This window comes from Acipenser ruthenus, chromosome 15 (assembly GCF_902713425.1).
Source record: "Acipenser ruthenus chromosome 15, fAciRut3.2 maternal haplotype, whole genome shotgun sequence".
Classification (NCBI taxonomy): domain Eukaryota; kingdom Metazoa; phylum Chordata; class Actinopteri; order Acipenseriformes; family Acipenseridae; genus Acipenser; species Acipenser ruthenus.
In genome coordinates this window covers 8,413,197-8,428,174 of record NC_081203.1, presented here as the reverse complement: position 1 = coordinate 8,428,174, position 14,978 = coordinate 8,413,197, and the positions used below count along the sequence as shown (strand labels likewise).

Below are 14,978 nucleotides of genomic sequence, written 5' to 3'. Positions count from 1 at the left end.
CAGTTTACCACTGTGCACCATATTCACAAACAGTGTTCCACTGTGCACCATATTCACAAACAGTTTACGACTGTGCACCATATTCACAAACAGTGTTCCACTGTGCACCATATTCACAAACAGTTTACCACTGTGCACCATATTCACAAACAGTTTACCACTGCGCACCATATTCACAGTTTACCACTGTGCACCATATTCAAACAGTTTACCACTGCGCTGCCACTGTTTTCATATTTTAATAGTCTTTCATTTTGAATTTGCTGGAACAAAAAGTAGAACCATATTAAAATAAAGAAATATCTCGAGTAATACAAACACTGTACCCCATCAAATGACCTTATTATACAAATGAGAGAGAGACTCTAAAGTACTGTAGAATGTGTTGTAATTCGAGTGGAATTTAGAAGCTACACTGGTTTTCTTTGCAGATATCTTTGATACAGATCAGGGTTTTTTGTATTATGTCATAGTAATATGATTACTAATATTTTGCCTCCATTTCAAACAGTATTTCCAGTATTTTGAGTTTGGCAACTTCAGTGTATTGGGTGTAAAAACAAATACAGCTTTTTTCAAAGCCATTTTAAATTGGCAGTCTTAAGCGAGCAATTGTAATTGAATTCATATGATACTTCTGGTAGAGTCATCAAACAAAAAGTGCTTGTCTGGTCCTGAGAGAGAGAGAGAGAGAGAGAGAGAGCGAGAGAGGACTGCTGATATTGTGATTTTCTTTCCTCAGTGGAATGTTTCATTTCCACAGTGTAGCGCACTTTATCCAGCTGGCTGCTCCCAGCATACCCTACCTTCATAACAGAGCCTACACCAAACCCAGTGTTTATTTACTTCTGAGTTACTGGCAGAAGGCATAATTTAAAAAAATTGAAAAAAAAAAATCTGCATTTTGATGCTCCTTACCCTGCACGATGTTTCACTGTATAGTGGAAGGGTTGCACTACAGTTACAGTGGATGATCAACACACATTAGAGAATAGCAAGACATTTTTATAAATACAGAGGAACTACAGAGAACTTCTTGAGAATAGGGACAAAATCAGAACCTTATAAAGCATTCTCAATGATGGTGATGCTACGGTCCAATGTATCAGCTGAGCACATAGACAAGATTAATGAAGCACTGTTTTAACTAGGGCTGAGGCGTCAGGGATAAGTAGACAAGAAACAGCTAGGAAGAAGTCTGGGATATCTGGCACTAAAAATGACGGCATACATACATATGAATAAGAAGCAACCAGACAAAGATCTGGGATCAATCCCTGCTACTGTAGCAACCAGATGAGCAACATGGATTAAAGGGCTCTTGTTTAAGTAGTTGATGTCTATAGGCTACTATACAACAAAGAAATACATTACATTTGAATACATGTTTAGAAGACTTTGCTTACTATGGACAATGGCAAATCCTATGGAGCAGAAGGACTAATTATGGTTCTGTTTGTACTGCAAGTCTTTCCAAGATACCCACACGGGATATCAAGCAGAGTAAAAATGAGATGTGCAATAAAGATAATAAGAATTGTATGCAGCTTTGTGTTTGTGTCACACACACACCTAGGTTATCCCGGTGTAACATTTAGCCTGGCTTTCCCAAGAATTCCTACTGGGATAAGATGCAGGATGTGCACCAGATCACAAACATGCTGATAAAATACAGGTGGACCCGGATCACATACACCTAGCCAACCACTCCCACTTTGACCAGAAATTAGGAATAATCCCGGAATAACCGGGGATGGCTCGAAGGTGTATGCATTTGTCTGACAGAGTTATCAGTAACACTTCCATCTGAAAGAGGTAAAGGGTTTCATTTCGATGCCTCTAGCCCTGGGCATCCCGGACAGGGGGCGTTCTTGTAGGTACAGTGCTGTACACATGGGAATACACTGGAAACAGTAGCCAGCTTTCTTTGATTTAAAAGCAAGGACTAAATGTTATACTGTAGAAGCAGTATTCGGGGAGTCCCCTTGAACACCTGCTGCACTGAGACATTATGAGAATCCCTACATATCTTAAGGCTTCCCCTGCATTGGTCAACATGTCAGTTTCAAAATACAGGTTTTTTCCAGCAAACTTAAAATGCCCTTGCCTGTATGCTGCAGAAGACAAGAACAAAACACTGCCGTTTCAGCTGGCTGCTCTGTAGGGATCAACCCCAAATAGGACAAGGTATGATATTATACAATACAATACTTATGAGATGTGATACAAGTCACAGGGAACAGCAGCGCTGCAATGTTACTGTCAATCTGGGCCCTTTTTTGCTTATGTACTTTTTTTTTTTTTTTTACTGATTTTCCTACTGTGCTGAAATGATGAAGTCGATGTTATTCTAACATATAGAGCTGTAGACAATCACACGAGGTGCAAATAAAACACTGTGTAAAAACATCATGGTCTTTGGGCTTTGTTTAACTTATTTAGTTTACATTTAGATCGATTGTTATATATATATAAACAACGTATTATGATGTCAATAAACTGCAATAAACGTTTTTTTTTTGTTGTTTTGTTTTTTTAGATTAAGATATCATCCATAAAGCGAGGCAACTAAACAAACGCGGAAAAAAAATCTATCCGTTTACTGCATGAATTTCTATTTTCATAAAACACCCTGAGATGAGAGATTTAGAGAATCACTTCACCATTTTGAAAAACTTGGTGTATGTGTGTCAGTTTTTCACATTCTAAAGCATAGCTGTAATTACAGTTGCTGGTATGAAAGAATACCCGTCTTTCAAAACGGAAAGTGTAGATCATTCAGTCGCTACAGTAACCAGTGGTAGTGAACGTGGCCAGTATTAATCAATGTTACATTTCTGTGTCTCAGTATAGCGGTATCCTAAGAGTGTATTTATTCGGGTTATTTCACATTTCGTAACTAACTCACCTTGACTGCTTGGCTGCACGGTAAAGTCAGTGGCAGGTGGTGTACCCGTTCTGTTGAAAGCCATCACAGCGGTGGTGGACGCAGTTGTCATTAAGGTTGTAGCAGAAACTGTTTGAGCAGTGCTAAGTATTGTTGTAGATATTTCTTTGCTGATGCTGGAAGTTGCTTCTACCATGTTCGTTGCTGTTGTGGTTTGTGTTGCAGTAGTTTCAGTTTTTGTTTTTATCGTTCTTGGTGGTGGCGGGGGTGTCTGTGAGGCTCCAGTTGCTGTCGTTGTTGTTGTTGTTGCCAGGTCTACCCTTGTTGGTTGAGCTGTGGTAGTTGCAGAAGTAGAAACCGGCGTGGGGGCTACTGTTTTGGGAAGGTTTAGCCCCCCTTCTGGTAAACTGTTGTCAATTGTTGCATTAATATTTAACATATCCACGAGGCTCGTAACAGCAGCATTGTATTCCGTGCCAGCAGGAGTGCTTGCATTACCAAAAGGTACTGCTTCAAATACACCAGGACATAAAACCACTAGTAGTTCCAAAGCCGGGAAAATTAACATAATTGTAGGTATGTTCTTCATGCTCCAGTTTTAAACTTTTCATAAACCATGCAGTGTTGATGTGACAGCTGAGTTTCCCCGTTAACTTCTTCGCAGAGAGGCTCGTAGTATATTCCAATTGGATCTTGTATGAGCAGCGCAGCGCAACCTCTCTCTCAACTCATTCCAAATGACAGCCAGGCGTTCTTTCTCTGCTACCTCCCCCCTCAGCCCAAGTCCCTCACGGAAAATTCCATCGATTGACAGTATTTACAGCCAATGTGAAGAGCAATGGGCGGGTCGAAATGCCAATTTTATTGTGCCTTCTAGCAAATGAGAGTAAGCTAAGGGAGCGGCTAGTCAGATATACAATGCGAGCAGTGACAGGTTTACGATTTTTTGTCATTCACTTCAGCTATCGTTACACCTCCCCCATGCACACGAGGACAAAGGTTTAACACTGTAACTGCCGGAGATGTGTTTCCACCTGCTATCACCCAAACCCCCCAAACAGGCAACACCCACACGGATTCATTAAGGATGCCGCTGGATACTTAATGATTACCTGCTGATTACCTGAATTGGTAGTAAGACCATTTAATTGATATTCATTTTCTTAATTCCACTGAGCACAGCTCCTGCAAACCAACAAGATAACAACAGTCATGGCTATGGTGAGTCATCATATGCAGCTAAACACCAAATTAAAATAATTATATTTTCCTAATAGGGTATTTTATTTATTTGTTACATATTGAGTAAATTAATCGATTAAACAAAAGTTGGTAGGCTGTTCCTTTAACACAGAAACCTTGTGTAACAGTGGTCAGTTGTGTTACAAAAAAAAAATTTAAAAAAATTACAGTGCAGCTGACGCGCTCCCTCTAGTGTTCAATATGTTATTACTGTACAACACATTATTATTATTATTATTATTATTATTATTATTATTATTATTATTATTATTATTATTATTATTTATTTCTTAGCAGACGCCCTTATCCAGGGCGACTTACAATCGTAAGCAAAAACATTTCAAGCGTTACAATACAAGTAATACAATAAGAGCAAGAAATACAATAACTTTTGTTCAAGTAAAGTACAAGTTTGACATTTGCCAATCAAATATTATGGACTACAAATACCAACAAAAATTAAATCGCAAAAAACGTGTAGAATTACAGCAAACTTCCAATCTTACCTGAACAGGGAAAAATTAAACTATGTTATAATAGAGAAAAATATATATATATAGATTTTTTTTAGTACATTTGCAATTGACCATTGTTGCTTTATATAAAACATCAATCCATAAAGTTGATGTCTAAAAAGTTTAGAATATTTGTTTGTGGCAGTATTTCTTATTTATTTATTTATTTAACATAAGAATAGAACGTAAGAATGTTGACAAACGAGAGGAGGCCATTCGGCCCATCTTCCAGGTTTGGTTGTTAGAAGCTTATTGATCCAGAATCTCATCAAGCAGCTTCTTGAAGGATCCCAGGGTGTCAGAGCTTTTTTTTTTAAGGTATTAAGGACAGACATTGGTAACTGATACGAGTATGTAGCAAAGACAGATCCAGTTACATAAAATGTGTGTTGGATTGGATTATTATTAGTTTATTTAGCAGATGCCTTATCCAAGGCGACTTACAGAGACTAGGGTGTGTGAACTATGCATCAGCTGCAGAGTCACTTACAACTACATCTCACCCAAAAGACGGAGCACAAGGAGGTTAAGTGACTTGCTCAGGGTCACACAATAAGTTAGTGGTTGAGGTGGGATTTGAACCGGGGACCTCCTGGTTATAAGCCCTTTTCTTTAACCACTGGACCACACAGCCTGGATTTATACATTACTACTGTAATTAAAAACAGATGGTATCTGTCTACTGAAACATTCATGAAAGCTTTAGGAATGGGCCCCCTTTACTACACTGCACAAAATAAGGAACTGTATTTTTTCAGTGCTTTCTGCATTTTTTAAAGAGAAAGGTTACGCCACATGTAACGACTGGGTCATTAATTATGTCAATTAATTATGTAATAATTTTGCAATTGTGCCTTCAAAATAAATACCGGAGCACTATTTTGCATCTGGTGAGCTGTGGTCCAGCCGGTGCCCTTTATAATTGAGTGCAGTGAAGTGCATAACATATTAGTTTATACTTACATAAACTAGGCTTATAAACAAATGTTTGACAAAAAGTCCCTATCCATCCATAGCACTAATCCGTGTTGTATATGTATGTTAGTCTCTCTGTATCTCACTGGGAGTTCTTCATCTTCATACAATGACTGCAGTGCAGTAACAGAATGCTGCCTTATTTATGTGTCAGAACATATAAGAACACACCGTTTTGTTTTCCTAAAACCCTCCAGCTTCCAGGAGCAGAACCAGCCCTGGAACCCTGGCTATTATTTGCCTACTTCATCAATTCAATTGCCAATCATTTCTGTCATCCTTATATCAGCCACTGACGTGTGGCGCATCCATGTGTATTAACAGCCCAAAAACAAAGAGAGACATATACTATTGTGTGATAATAATATAGTCCGACCCATATGCTATTTTATATATTCTGTGTTTCTTAAAGCATACAAAAGTGAATAAAACATAACACTTTTCTATATTTATTGTTTGTCAGTTATTAATTTGTTATAAATCGTAGTGTTTCATTCTATGGTTTTTAACTGCTGGAATAATATAAAAGTGAAACCCCTCCGAGCCACACCCATTGCTGCGGTGGATAACTAAGGACAGGCTCGCAGTGCTTGGAGCACACAGCTATATGGCAAGCCAAATTGTAATTTGATTGGTTTCCACACAGCGTTTTGTAGTTGTGTGATCCCATTGAAGTGTATTGAAACTATTGTATTGCTTAAGTACTGTCTTTGGTGAAGTTTAGCAGCTGTTAACCAGTTCCCTTGCAAAGTGAGGGTGGAGCCTACTTAAGCTGAATAAATCTACTAGTGGTCAGTCTACAGGTAACCAGACTCAGAGGCAGATAGGTAAGTGATCCTGCTTCAAATAATTAACATTAGCTGTAAGTAACATTATAAAGGTGGTGTTGTTTTAATTAGGTGATCTACTGTTTGTGATTAGTACCAGGTGAGTGTGGTTAAATTGAATAGAGGTTGATTGGTTTCTACAGGGTCAGTCTACAGGGCCAGTCTACAGGTAACCAGAGTCAGATAGCTCTCTACCAAAGAGCCAGGAGTCTAGCTGTGGGAGTCCAGCAAGGAGAGACCTGCGAGGAGAGGCTGTTGGAGAAAATCTGAACCTAGCAGTGCTCTGGAAGATGCCAACTACTAGACAGGTATGTACCCTCCAACCCACCACTCCTGCTCCCACTACTACTGTACCTATCTGGCTCTCCTGTCCTGCTATGACTGTCTGTGGCAGGATGGCTTACAGTGGTGAGGTGTGGTGACGTTCTGTATTGTGCTTCACAGCAGAAAGGATATGAAGGTGGGTGTCTGTATGGTGTTTCACAGCAGAAATCAGCAAGCTGAATCCACAGCAATGTTACTAACTCTACACCAGTGAAATTAGAAAATTATATAAGACAATAACACTTTCTTTGATGGGTAATTTGATTCTTCCTAAAATATCAAAACAAGTCCCAGTACTAACATTAGCATCTAAAAGGGCCAATTGCTGCAATTTAATGCTGGTCCCCCGAATACAAATAGGATATTGTTGTACTGGAGAGATTCCCGGGAAGAGCATTTAGACCAGGGTGTCCAATCATGGACTGAAGGGTCATTCCTCTCCAGGTTTAACAGATAAAATTATATACTTAACAACTTCAGAGCCTGGATGGAGCTTTCATTGGTTCAATTAAACAACTTAGAATAGGACAAGGTTGGAACAAAGACCAGGAGTGGAAGGATCAACTTTGACAGCCCTGATTTAGACTAAAGGAATGAGCTATATAGCTAAGAGTGTTCAAAGAAACAAGGGAGGTATAGAGGAACGGCTTGTCCTTCTTCCACCTTCCTTCTTAAATATGGGAACCACAATCGCAATCCGCCAGTCAGCTGGAACATCCACTATCTTTTATTTGTCAAAAATCCCTATTGGAGATGACCTGCTAGGGTTCTTTGAAAATCCCTGTTAGAGACTTGGAGATGACCTGCTAGGGTTCTTTGAAAATCCCTGTTAGAGACTTGGAGATGACCTGCTAGGGTTCTTTGAAAATCCCTGTTAGAGACTTGGAGATGACCTGCTAGGGTTCTTTGAAAATCCCTGTTAGAGTCTTGGAGATGACCTGCTAGGGTTCTTTGAAAATCCCTGTTAGAGACTTGGAGATGACCTGCTAGGGTTCTTTGAAAATCCCTGTTAGAGACTCAGAGATTTCCTGCTAGGGTTCTTTGAAAATCCCTGTTACAGACTTGGAGATGACCTGTTAATCCCTGTTAGAGACTTGGAGATGACCTGCTAAATTTTTTTGACACTTTTCTGTATACGTCATCCGGGCCAGGCGATTTGCTGGCCTTGAGAGCCTCCATTCCTCTTACTGCTTCTGACAGATTTATACTAAGCATGTCTAGCAGGGTCTGTATCATTTATTTTGCTGTTGTGGTATTGGTTATGTTTAATATTCTCTATTTCTCTTTTTGCATGTTTAATATATTTTTTTGTTTACCTGCAAAGCACTTCCTTGTACCCTTTTGTTTTGCTGTTGTGACAAAGTGGGGTAAGCTTTGTTACTTTCCGGGACCATTAACGTCATCTTCTAGTAAAAATGAAGTACTCTTACAACAAATAGACAGGGTGTAAACAGGGCGGTGCCTGTATATTTATTTTCATACAAAACAAAATAAACAAACAAAAGCCTAACTCCTTCTAGGAGTGCAAAAGTAAACTTTTTCAAGTTCTAAACTATAACCGGACAGCTATGCTGTTTACCAATAACAAAACACATACACTTCACAGTACCTTTCTTTAAGGTTCCCCACAGGTCTCCTCTGAGGCCTTAGCCTTAACACAGACAACCGATTGGGGACAAAGGAGATCTTATATACAGCTGGCAATCCCAGCAACGATCAATTTACACCCAGTTAACTCAATCAGCACAGATGTTGCCAGTTTCAATCACCCAGCCCCGGGCATGCTGGGAAATGTAGCCTTGAGCCTCTGGCTTTAGGCTCATGATTACATTTTTCTCTGTACCCAGTCAGAAAGAAAAAATACTGGGCTGGGTTTTTGGGCTGACATACCTCCCATCTATTATTCTTCCGGCCACTCTACTACACAGTGCTGTTGTTTTTTTGTATACTTAATAAAGCTCCCTCTTTTTTCCTTATGTTTTGTTTGATAGATTTAATAAACCATTGCAGCGACTGTTTGTTTCATTTTGAGCTCTTGGTCACTGGGGTGAATTGGTCCCTCCATCCTCCAAGGATTCTCTGTCCAGTGTATTCTTCCATAAGAAGAACATAAGAACATAAGAAAGTTTACAAACGAGAGGAGGCCATTCAGCCCATCTTGCTCATTTGGTTGTTAGTAGCTTATTGATCCCAGAATCTCATCAAGCAGCTTCTTGAAGGATCCCCGGGTGTCAGCTTCAACAACATTACTGGGGAGTTGGTTCCAGACCCTCACAATTCTCTGTGTAAAAAAGTGCCTCCTATTTTCTGTTCTGAATGCCCCTTTATCTAATCTCCATTTGTGACCCCTGGTCCTTGTTTCTTTTTTCAGTTTGAAAAAGTCCCCTGGGTCGACATTGTCTACACCTTTTAGGATTTTGAATGTTTGAATCAGATCGCCGCGTAGTCTTCTTTGTTCAAGACTGAATAGATTCCATTTTTTTAGCCTGTCTGCATACGACATGTCTTTTAAACCCGGGATAATTCTGGTTGCTCTTCCTTGCACTCTTTCTAGAGCAGCAATATCCTTTTTGTAACGAGGTGACCAGAACTGAACACAATATTCTAGGTGAGGTCTTACTAATGCATTGTAAAGTTTTAACATTACTTCCATTGATTTAAATTCAACACTTCTCACAATATATCTGAGCATCTTGTTGGCCTTTTTTATAGCTTCCCCACATTGTCTAGATGAAGACATTTCTGAGTCAACATAAACTCCTAGGTCTTTTTCATAGTTCCCTTCTTCAATTTCAGTATCTCCCATATGATATTTATAATGCACATTTTTATTGCCTGCATGCAATACTTTACATTCTGAATGCTGTCTAGATAATTTTGAATGACCTTTGCTGCTGCAACAGTGTTTGCCTATTTTTGTGTCGTCTGCAAATTTAACGAGTTTGTTTACTATACCAGAATCTAAATCATTATTGTAGATTAGGAATAGCAGAGGACCTAATACTGATCCCTGTGGTACACCACTGGTTACCTCGCTCCATTTTGAGGTTGAGTACTTTCTGTTTTCTACATGTTAACCACTCCCTAATCCATGTGCATGCATTTCCTTGAATCCCTACTGCGTTCAGTTTGAGAATTAATCTTTTATGCGGGACTTTGTCAAAAGCTTTCTGGAAATCTAAATAAACAATTATCCATTTTCAATGCTGCATCCTCAAAAAAGTCAAGTAGGTTAGTTAGACACGATCTCCCTTTCCTAAAACCATGCTGACGTCTCCCAGGATATAGTTACCATATAGGTAATTGTCCATTTTAGATCTTATTATAGTTTCCATAAGTTTCCATATAATAGAAGTTAGGCTTATTGGTCTGTAGTTACCTGGTTCGGTTTTGTCTCCCTTTTTGTGAATCGGTATTACGTTTGCTGTTTTCCAGTCTGTCGGTACACCCCTGTGTCAAGAGACTGTTGCTTGATCTTGGTTAGCGGTTTGTAAATAACTTCTTTCATTTCTTTGAGTACTATTGGGAGGCTCTCATCCGGCCCAGGGGATTTGTTTATTTTAAGAGCTCATAGTCTCTTTAACACTTCTGCCTCTGTTATGCTAAAGTTATTTAAAACTGGATAGGAACAGGTCGACATGTGGGGCATGTTGTCCGTGTCCTCCTTTGTAAAAACCTGTGAAAAGTAATCATTTAATATATTTGCTATTTTTTTTTCTTCTTCTATGATTTTGCCATTTGTGTCTCTTAGACATTTAACATCTTCTTTGAATGTTCTCTTGCTGTTATAATATTGGAAAAACATTTTGGAATTGGTTTTAGCCTCCTTAGCAATATTGATTTCTATCTCTCTCTTGGCCTTTCTAACTTCCTTTTTGACTTGTGTTTGCAGTTCCAAGTACTCTTTCTGTGTACTTTGTTTTTGGTCCCTTTTAAATGCTCTGAAAAGTGCCTTTTCTTGCTGAATATTTTTTTAAATTGATCTATTAAACCATTTTGGCTATTTTGTTTTAGATTTAGATTTGTCTACGTTTGGGATGTAATTGTTCTGCGCCTCTAGCACTACATTTTTAAATAACAGCCATCCTTTTTCTGTGGATGTTTTCTTTATTTTACTCCAATCTACTTCTGTTAGTCTATGTTTCATACCTTCATAGTTTGCTTTTCTAAAATTGTAAACCTTAGCTTTAGTCATTACTTTTGGGGTTTTAAAAAACACTTCAAATGAGACCATGTTGTGGTCTGAGTTTGCCAATGGCTCTCTGACCTCTGTTTTAGTTATTCTGTCTTCGTTATTTGAAAAGGCATGCCTCCCCTCTAGTCAGTGCCTTGACAAATTGCATTAGGAAGAAGTCATTTGTCATTTCCACCATTTCAATTTCGTCCGTTGTGCTCCCCACCGGGTTCTCCCATTTTATACGAGGGAAGTTGAAATCCCCCATTAGTATGGCTTCTCCTTTTCTACACGCATTTCTAATGTCATTGTATAAGAGATTATTTTGCTCAACATCTGAATTTGGCGGTCTATAGCATGCTCCTATTATTATGCCCTTTGAATTTTTGTCCATTATTCTGACCCATATTGATTTGGCATTGTTTTCTTTGTCCAGATTTAACACCTGGACTTCAAGACTATTTCTTATGTATAGCGCTACCCCTCCGCCTCTTCTGTCCTGCATGTCTTTCCTATACAGTGTGTACCCACTAATATTATATTCGTCTCCATCACTCTCAGACAACCAAGTTTCTGTAACACCTATCATATCGTAGTTACTTGTTAGTACAGTAGCTTCAAATTCTAACATTTTGTTTCTGAGACTTCTAGCATTAAGATAAATACAACAATTTAATAGTTGTCTTACCTGAGTTGTTGCCCTTGTTTTGATGTGGTCTCCCTTCTGTTTTTTGTTTTCTCCCCCCTTCCTTTCTAGTTTAAATGCTTCTGGACCTCCTTTGATGGTGGCAGTTTAGCTTCAATATTCTCAGTTTAGCTTCAATATTCTCACTAATGGGGTTTGTAGCCCGCAGGTGTGTAGCGGCTTGTTCCAACATGAGTTCAGAAAAGCAAGTATTACATTTCTTAGACCAGACAGATGCACTGCCAGCTGCTTCAAAGTCAATGTTTCGTTCCTGAATAAATGAATGTAAGAGCTCAAGCAGATCAGTAGTCCCCCCACAGACACAAACTTTCCAGAGTTGTAGTTTCTTTTTGAATGCGTCAATTCTTTCATGCTGGGCAATAAAATGAGTGCTCCCACCTTGCATAGTTTTATTCAGCTTATTCATTAATTGAATATGTCTGCAAGGTAACCCACTTTTGCCAGCCACATGTCATCTTTCAGCACTTTGGCAAGTAAGGGCAGCCTTATCAGCTAAGAAAGTACGTAACTCTTCCTTGAGATTAAATATACAGGTAAGCATTCTGCCTCGAGATAGCCATCTGACTTCTGTATGCACGAGCAAGGAATGGTGCTCTGCGCCCACTTCCTCACAAGTGCAGCAAAACACCTGGAGTTTGTTGCTCTGGATTTAATCAAATTAACGAGTGTTACCACTGTGTTTAAAACACTGTGAGACCCCTGGTTCAGTATCTTTTGCAGCAAGCGCCTCTCTGTGTAAAAAGCAATGTGTCCAAATAGCTGCAGGCAGGGCTCAGAGACTCAGGGGTCAGGGCTCAGAGGCTCTGGGCTCAGGGCTCAGAGGCCGGTGGCCCGTATCAGGGTGGTTAACTCTGTAGACCAGGTGGGGGTGGTGGTACAGTCCGTGGTTTCCTCTTCACAGGGTTGGGCCATGCGCGTTCTGGGTGGTGTGTGGTCAGGCCGCCTCTTCTTCAGATGCTGCTCCCCCACAGAGGTCCGGTCACACTCACCCTCCTCGAGCACAGCATCTACCCATTCCGCGTGGGCCAATGCGAACTCTAGGGAGGTTGGGGCAGCGAGCTGGACCTGCTGATGCAGGGCAGTAGGGGTCAGACCACGGACAAAGGCCTCCATGGCCAGGTCCTCCTGCGTGGCTGGAGGAAATTCGGGGTACCCTCTCTGGGCCAGGTACCTGACGCCAGCCACAAGTATGCTCTCCTGGGCCTCAGGATCGGGTAGCCAGGCGTTGGCGCAGGCTGACTGCAGGCTCAACTCTCCCGAAGTGGTGTTCTAGGGCTTTGGCTTATACGTCATAACTGACCATCATGTCTGGGCCCAGGTCCAGCAGAACCTGCAGCGCTTCCCCCTCCAGTGCAGCTGCCAGCTGTCAAGGCTCTTGGTAGGCCCCCAGCCATTAGTGAGAGCCGCCATTTTGAACTTGGCTTGGTAAGCCTCCCATGGGTATTTTCCATCATAGCGGTCTGCCCCTGGCATCCTGTCACTCACACACTGCACATCTTCTCCTCCGCGATCAGCAAACAGCCATATTTCCCCCAAAAAAGGAATAAACAGCTAATGCTTAACGATGGTATGACCAATAATTTGCCACCAGTTCCATCAAAACATTACACACAAAAGACAACATTCCTCCGCCCAGGAGAGCAACCACCAAGAAAAGGTGTTAAAACCAATCCTCGCCCAGGACAACTGGAAGCTGCTAGAGACTGGAAAATGCTGGCAGATGTTGGTCAACGGCTTATGTTTCCACCTGAGATTGCCACCACTAACCTTCGACCAGATATTGTCTTGTGGTCTGGATTAGCACGCCTTGTTCACCTGGTAGAGTTAACAGTGCCATGGGAGGATGCTGTAGATGAGGCGTATGAGAGGAAGAGACTGCGGTATGCTCAACTAGCCACTGAAGCGGAACAGCGAGGATGGAGAGTTCGGGTTTACCCAGTGGAAGTGGGTTGTCGAGGATTTGTGGCACACTCTACAACCCGGTTTCTCAGAGATGTCGGATTCAGTGGCCAAGAGTTGCGTCGCACAGTGAAGAACTTATCTGAAGCAGCAGAGAGGGGCAGCAACTGGCTGTGGTTGAGACGGAAAGATTCTGGCTGGGGATCTCAAGCACAATAGAAAGAAAGAAACGCTGATGTACAGGTAAGGAAGCTGGGCTGAGTTGAGTGGGGGACGGAGGGGGGTGATGCTGGGACGCCAGAATCACCGTCGAGCCCTCTTGAGGTGTCGTGGGCTAGTCGACGAAACACTGAGGATGGAAGGTGCCCACTTGAAAACCCCAGAGATGTACCCTACTTAGCTCAATCCAGACGGTTGTCATGCTGATGCGCTGGGGAGGCCGCACTTTGGTTGATCCCCGGAGCCAGCATCGCAGCCGTTGTGTGTGCTGATGCGCCAGGGAGGCAAAATAAGCTGATCCCTGGAGCCAGCATTACACTTCAGCCATTAACACCAGACAGAAGGATATCTACATCATCATATGGAAGGAAACGTAAATGGATGGAGACACATATGGATCACATTAGTTTACTGTAAAGCTACGTCTTAGTTGGTGCTTATCTTGGCGAGAGCCAAGTTCAAATCAGCATGAAGTTTTAACATCTACTCTCGTGTAATGGAAATCATTTCAACTCACATTCCAGGCAGTTGCAAAATCTGCACAATCATTATTTTGTCACCATTGTTATGAGCGGTTTAGGCATTTTAGAAATAAACGTCTCTTCTCATCCATCACAACTCGCTCCAAATTACACATTTGTGCAAGTGCTAGTCAGAGCTTCCGTTTCCCTTCAGACCATGTCTATGGTAACGGCTGAGCCTTGCCAACTACAACTGCAAGTATTTATTTAAAGTATTTTTTTTGACTAAACATCAATATGTTTAAATTATTCCCTTAAATGTAATGTATTTTGATGAGAAAATATACTTTAAAAGTGGTGGCACTATACATTTCTACAAAATCACCCATAAATGTTAATATTGTACAAAAACAATTGTGTTAATTTAAAAAATCTTCACGAGTTAAAGGAAGGAATATATTACATCAGTCAAACATTTGTTAGTATTATGATTTTTTTATTTAACAAACATTGAAATAAAATTAAAAAAAATGTTTGGGGGGGGGGGGGGGGGGGGTAGGTAGGCGAGTGGTGGATGCAATTTGTCCCGTTTGTAAATGACCCATATATATATATATATATATATATATATATATATATATATATAATTTTAATGAAAAAGAGCTCGGAATTTTGTAGAAGCAAACTTCTATCCTCGGGCCATTATATTTGACTGTGATTTAGTGAGTGGGGGATTGCTAAGTAAATAC

The 14,978-nt window shown here is 40.6% G+C and overlaps 1 protein-coding gene across 1 annotated transcript in view; it reads right to left on the bottom strand.

The window, feature by feature from the left end:
- Positions 1-3,710, bottom strand: part of LOC131697537 (multiple epidermal growth factor-like domains protein 9) — a 154,549-nt gene extending 150,839 nt beyond the window's left edge. Inside the window, exon 1 of the mRNA XM_058987114.1 lies at positions 2,909-3,710. Coding sequence (XP_058843097.1) covers positions 2,909-3,476 — 568 coding nt within the window. The 5' untranslated portion in view covers positions 3,477-3,710. The remainder of the gene's footprint in view (positions 1-2,908) is intronic.
- Positions 3,711-14,978: the final 11,268 nt, after the last annotated feature.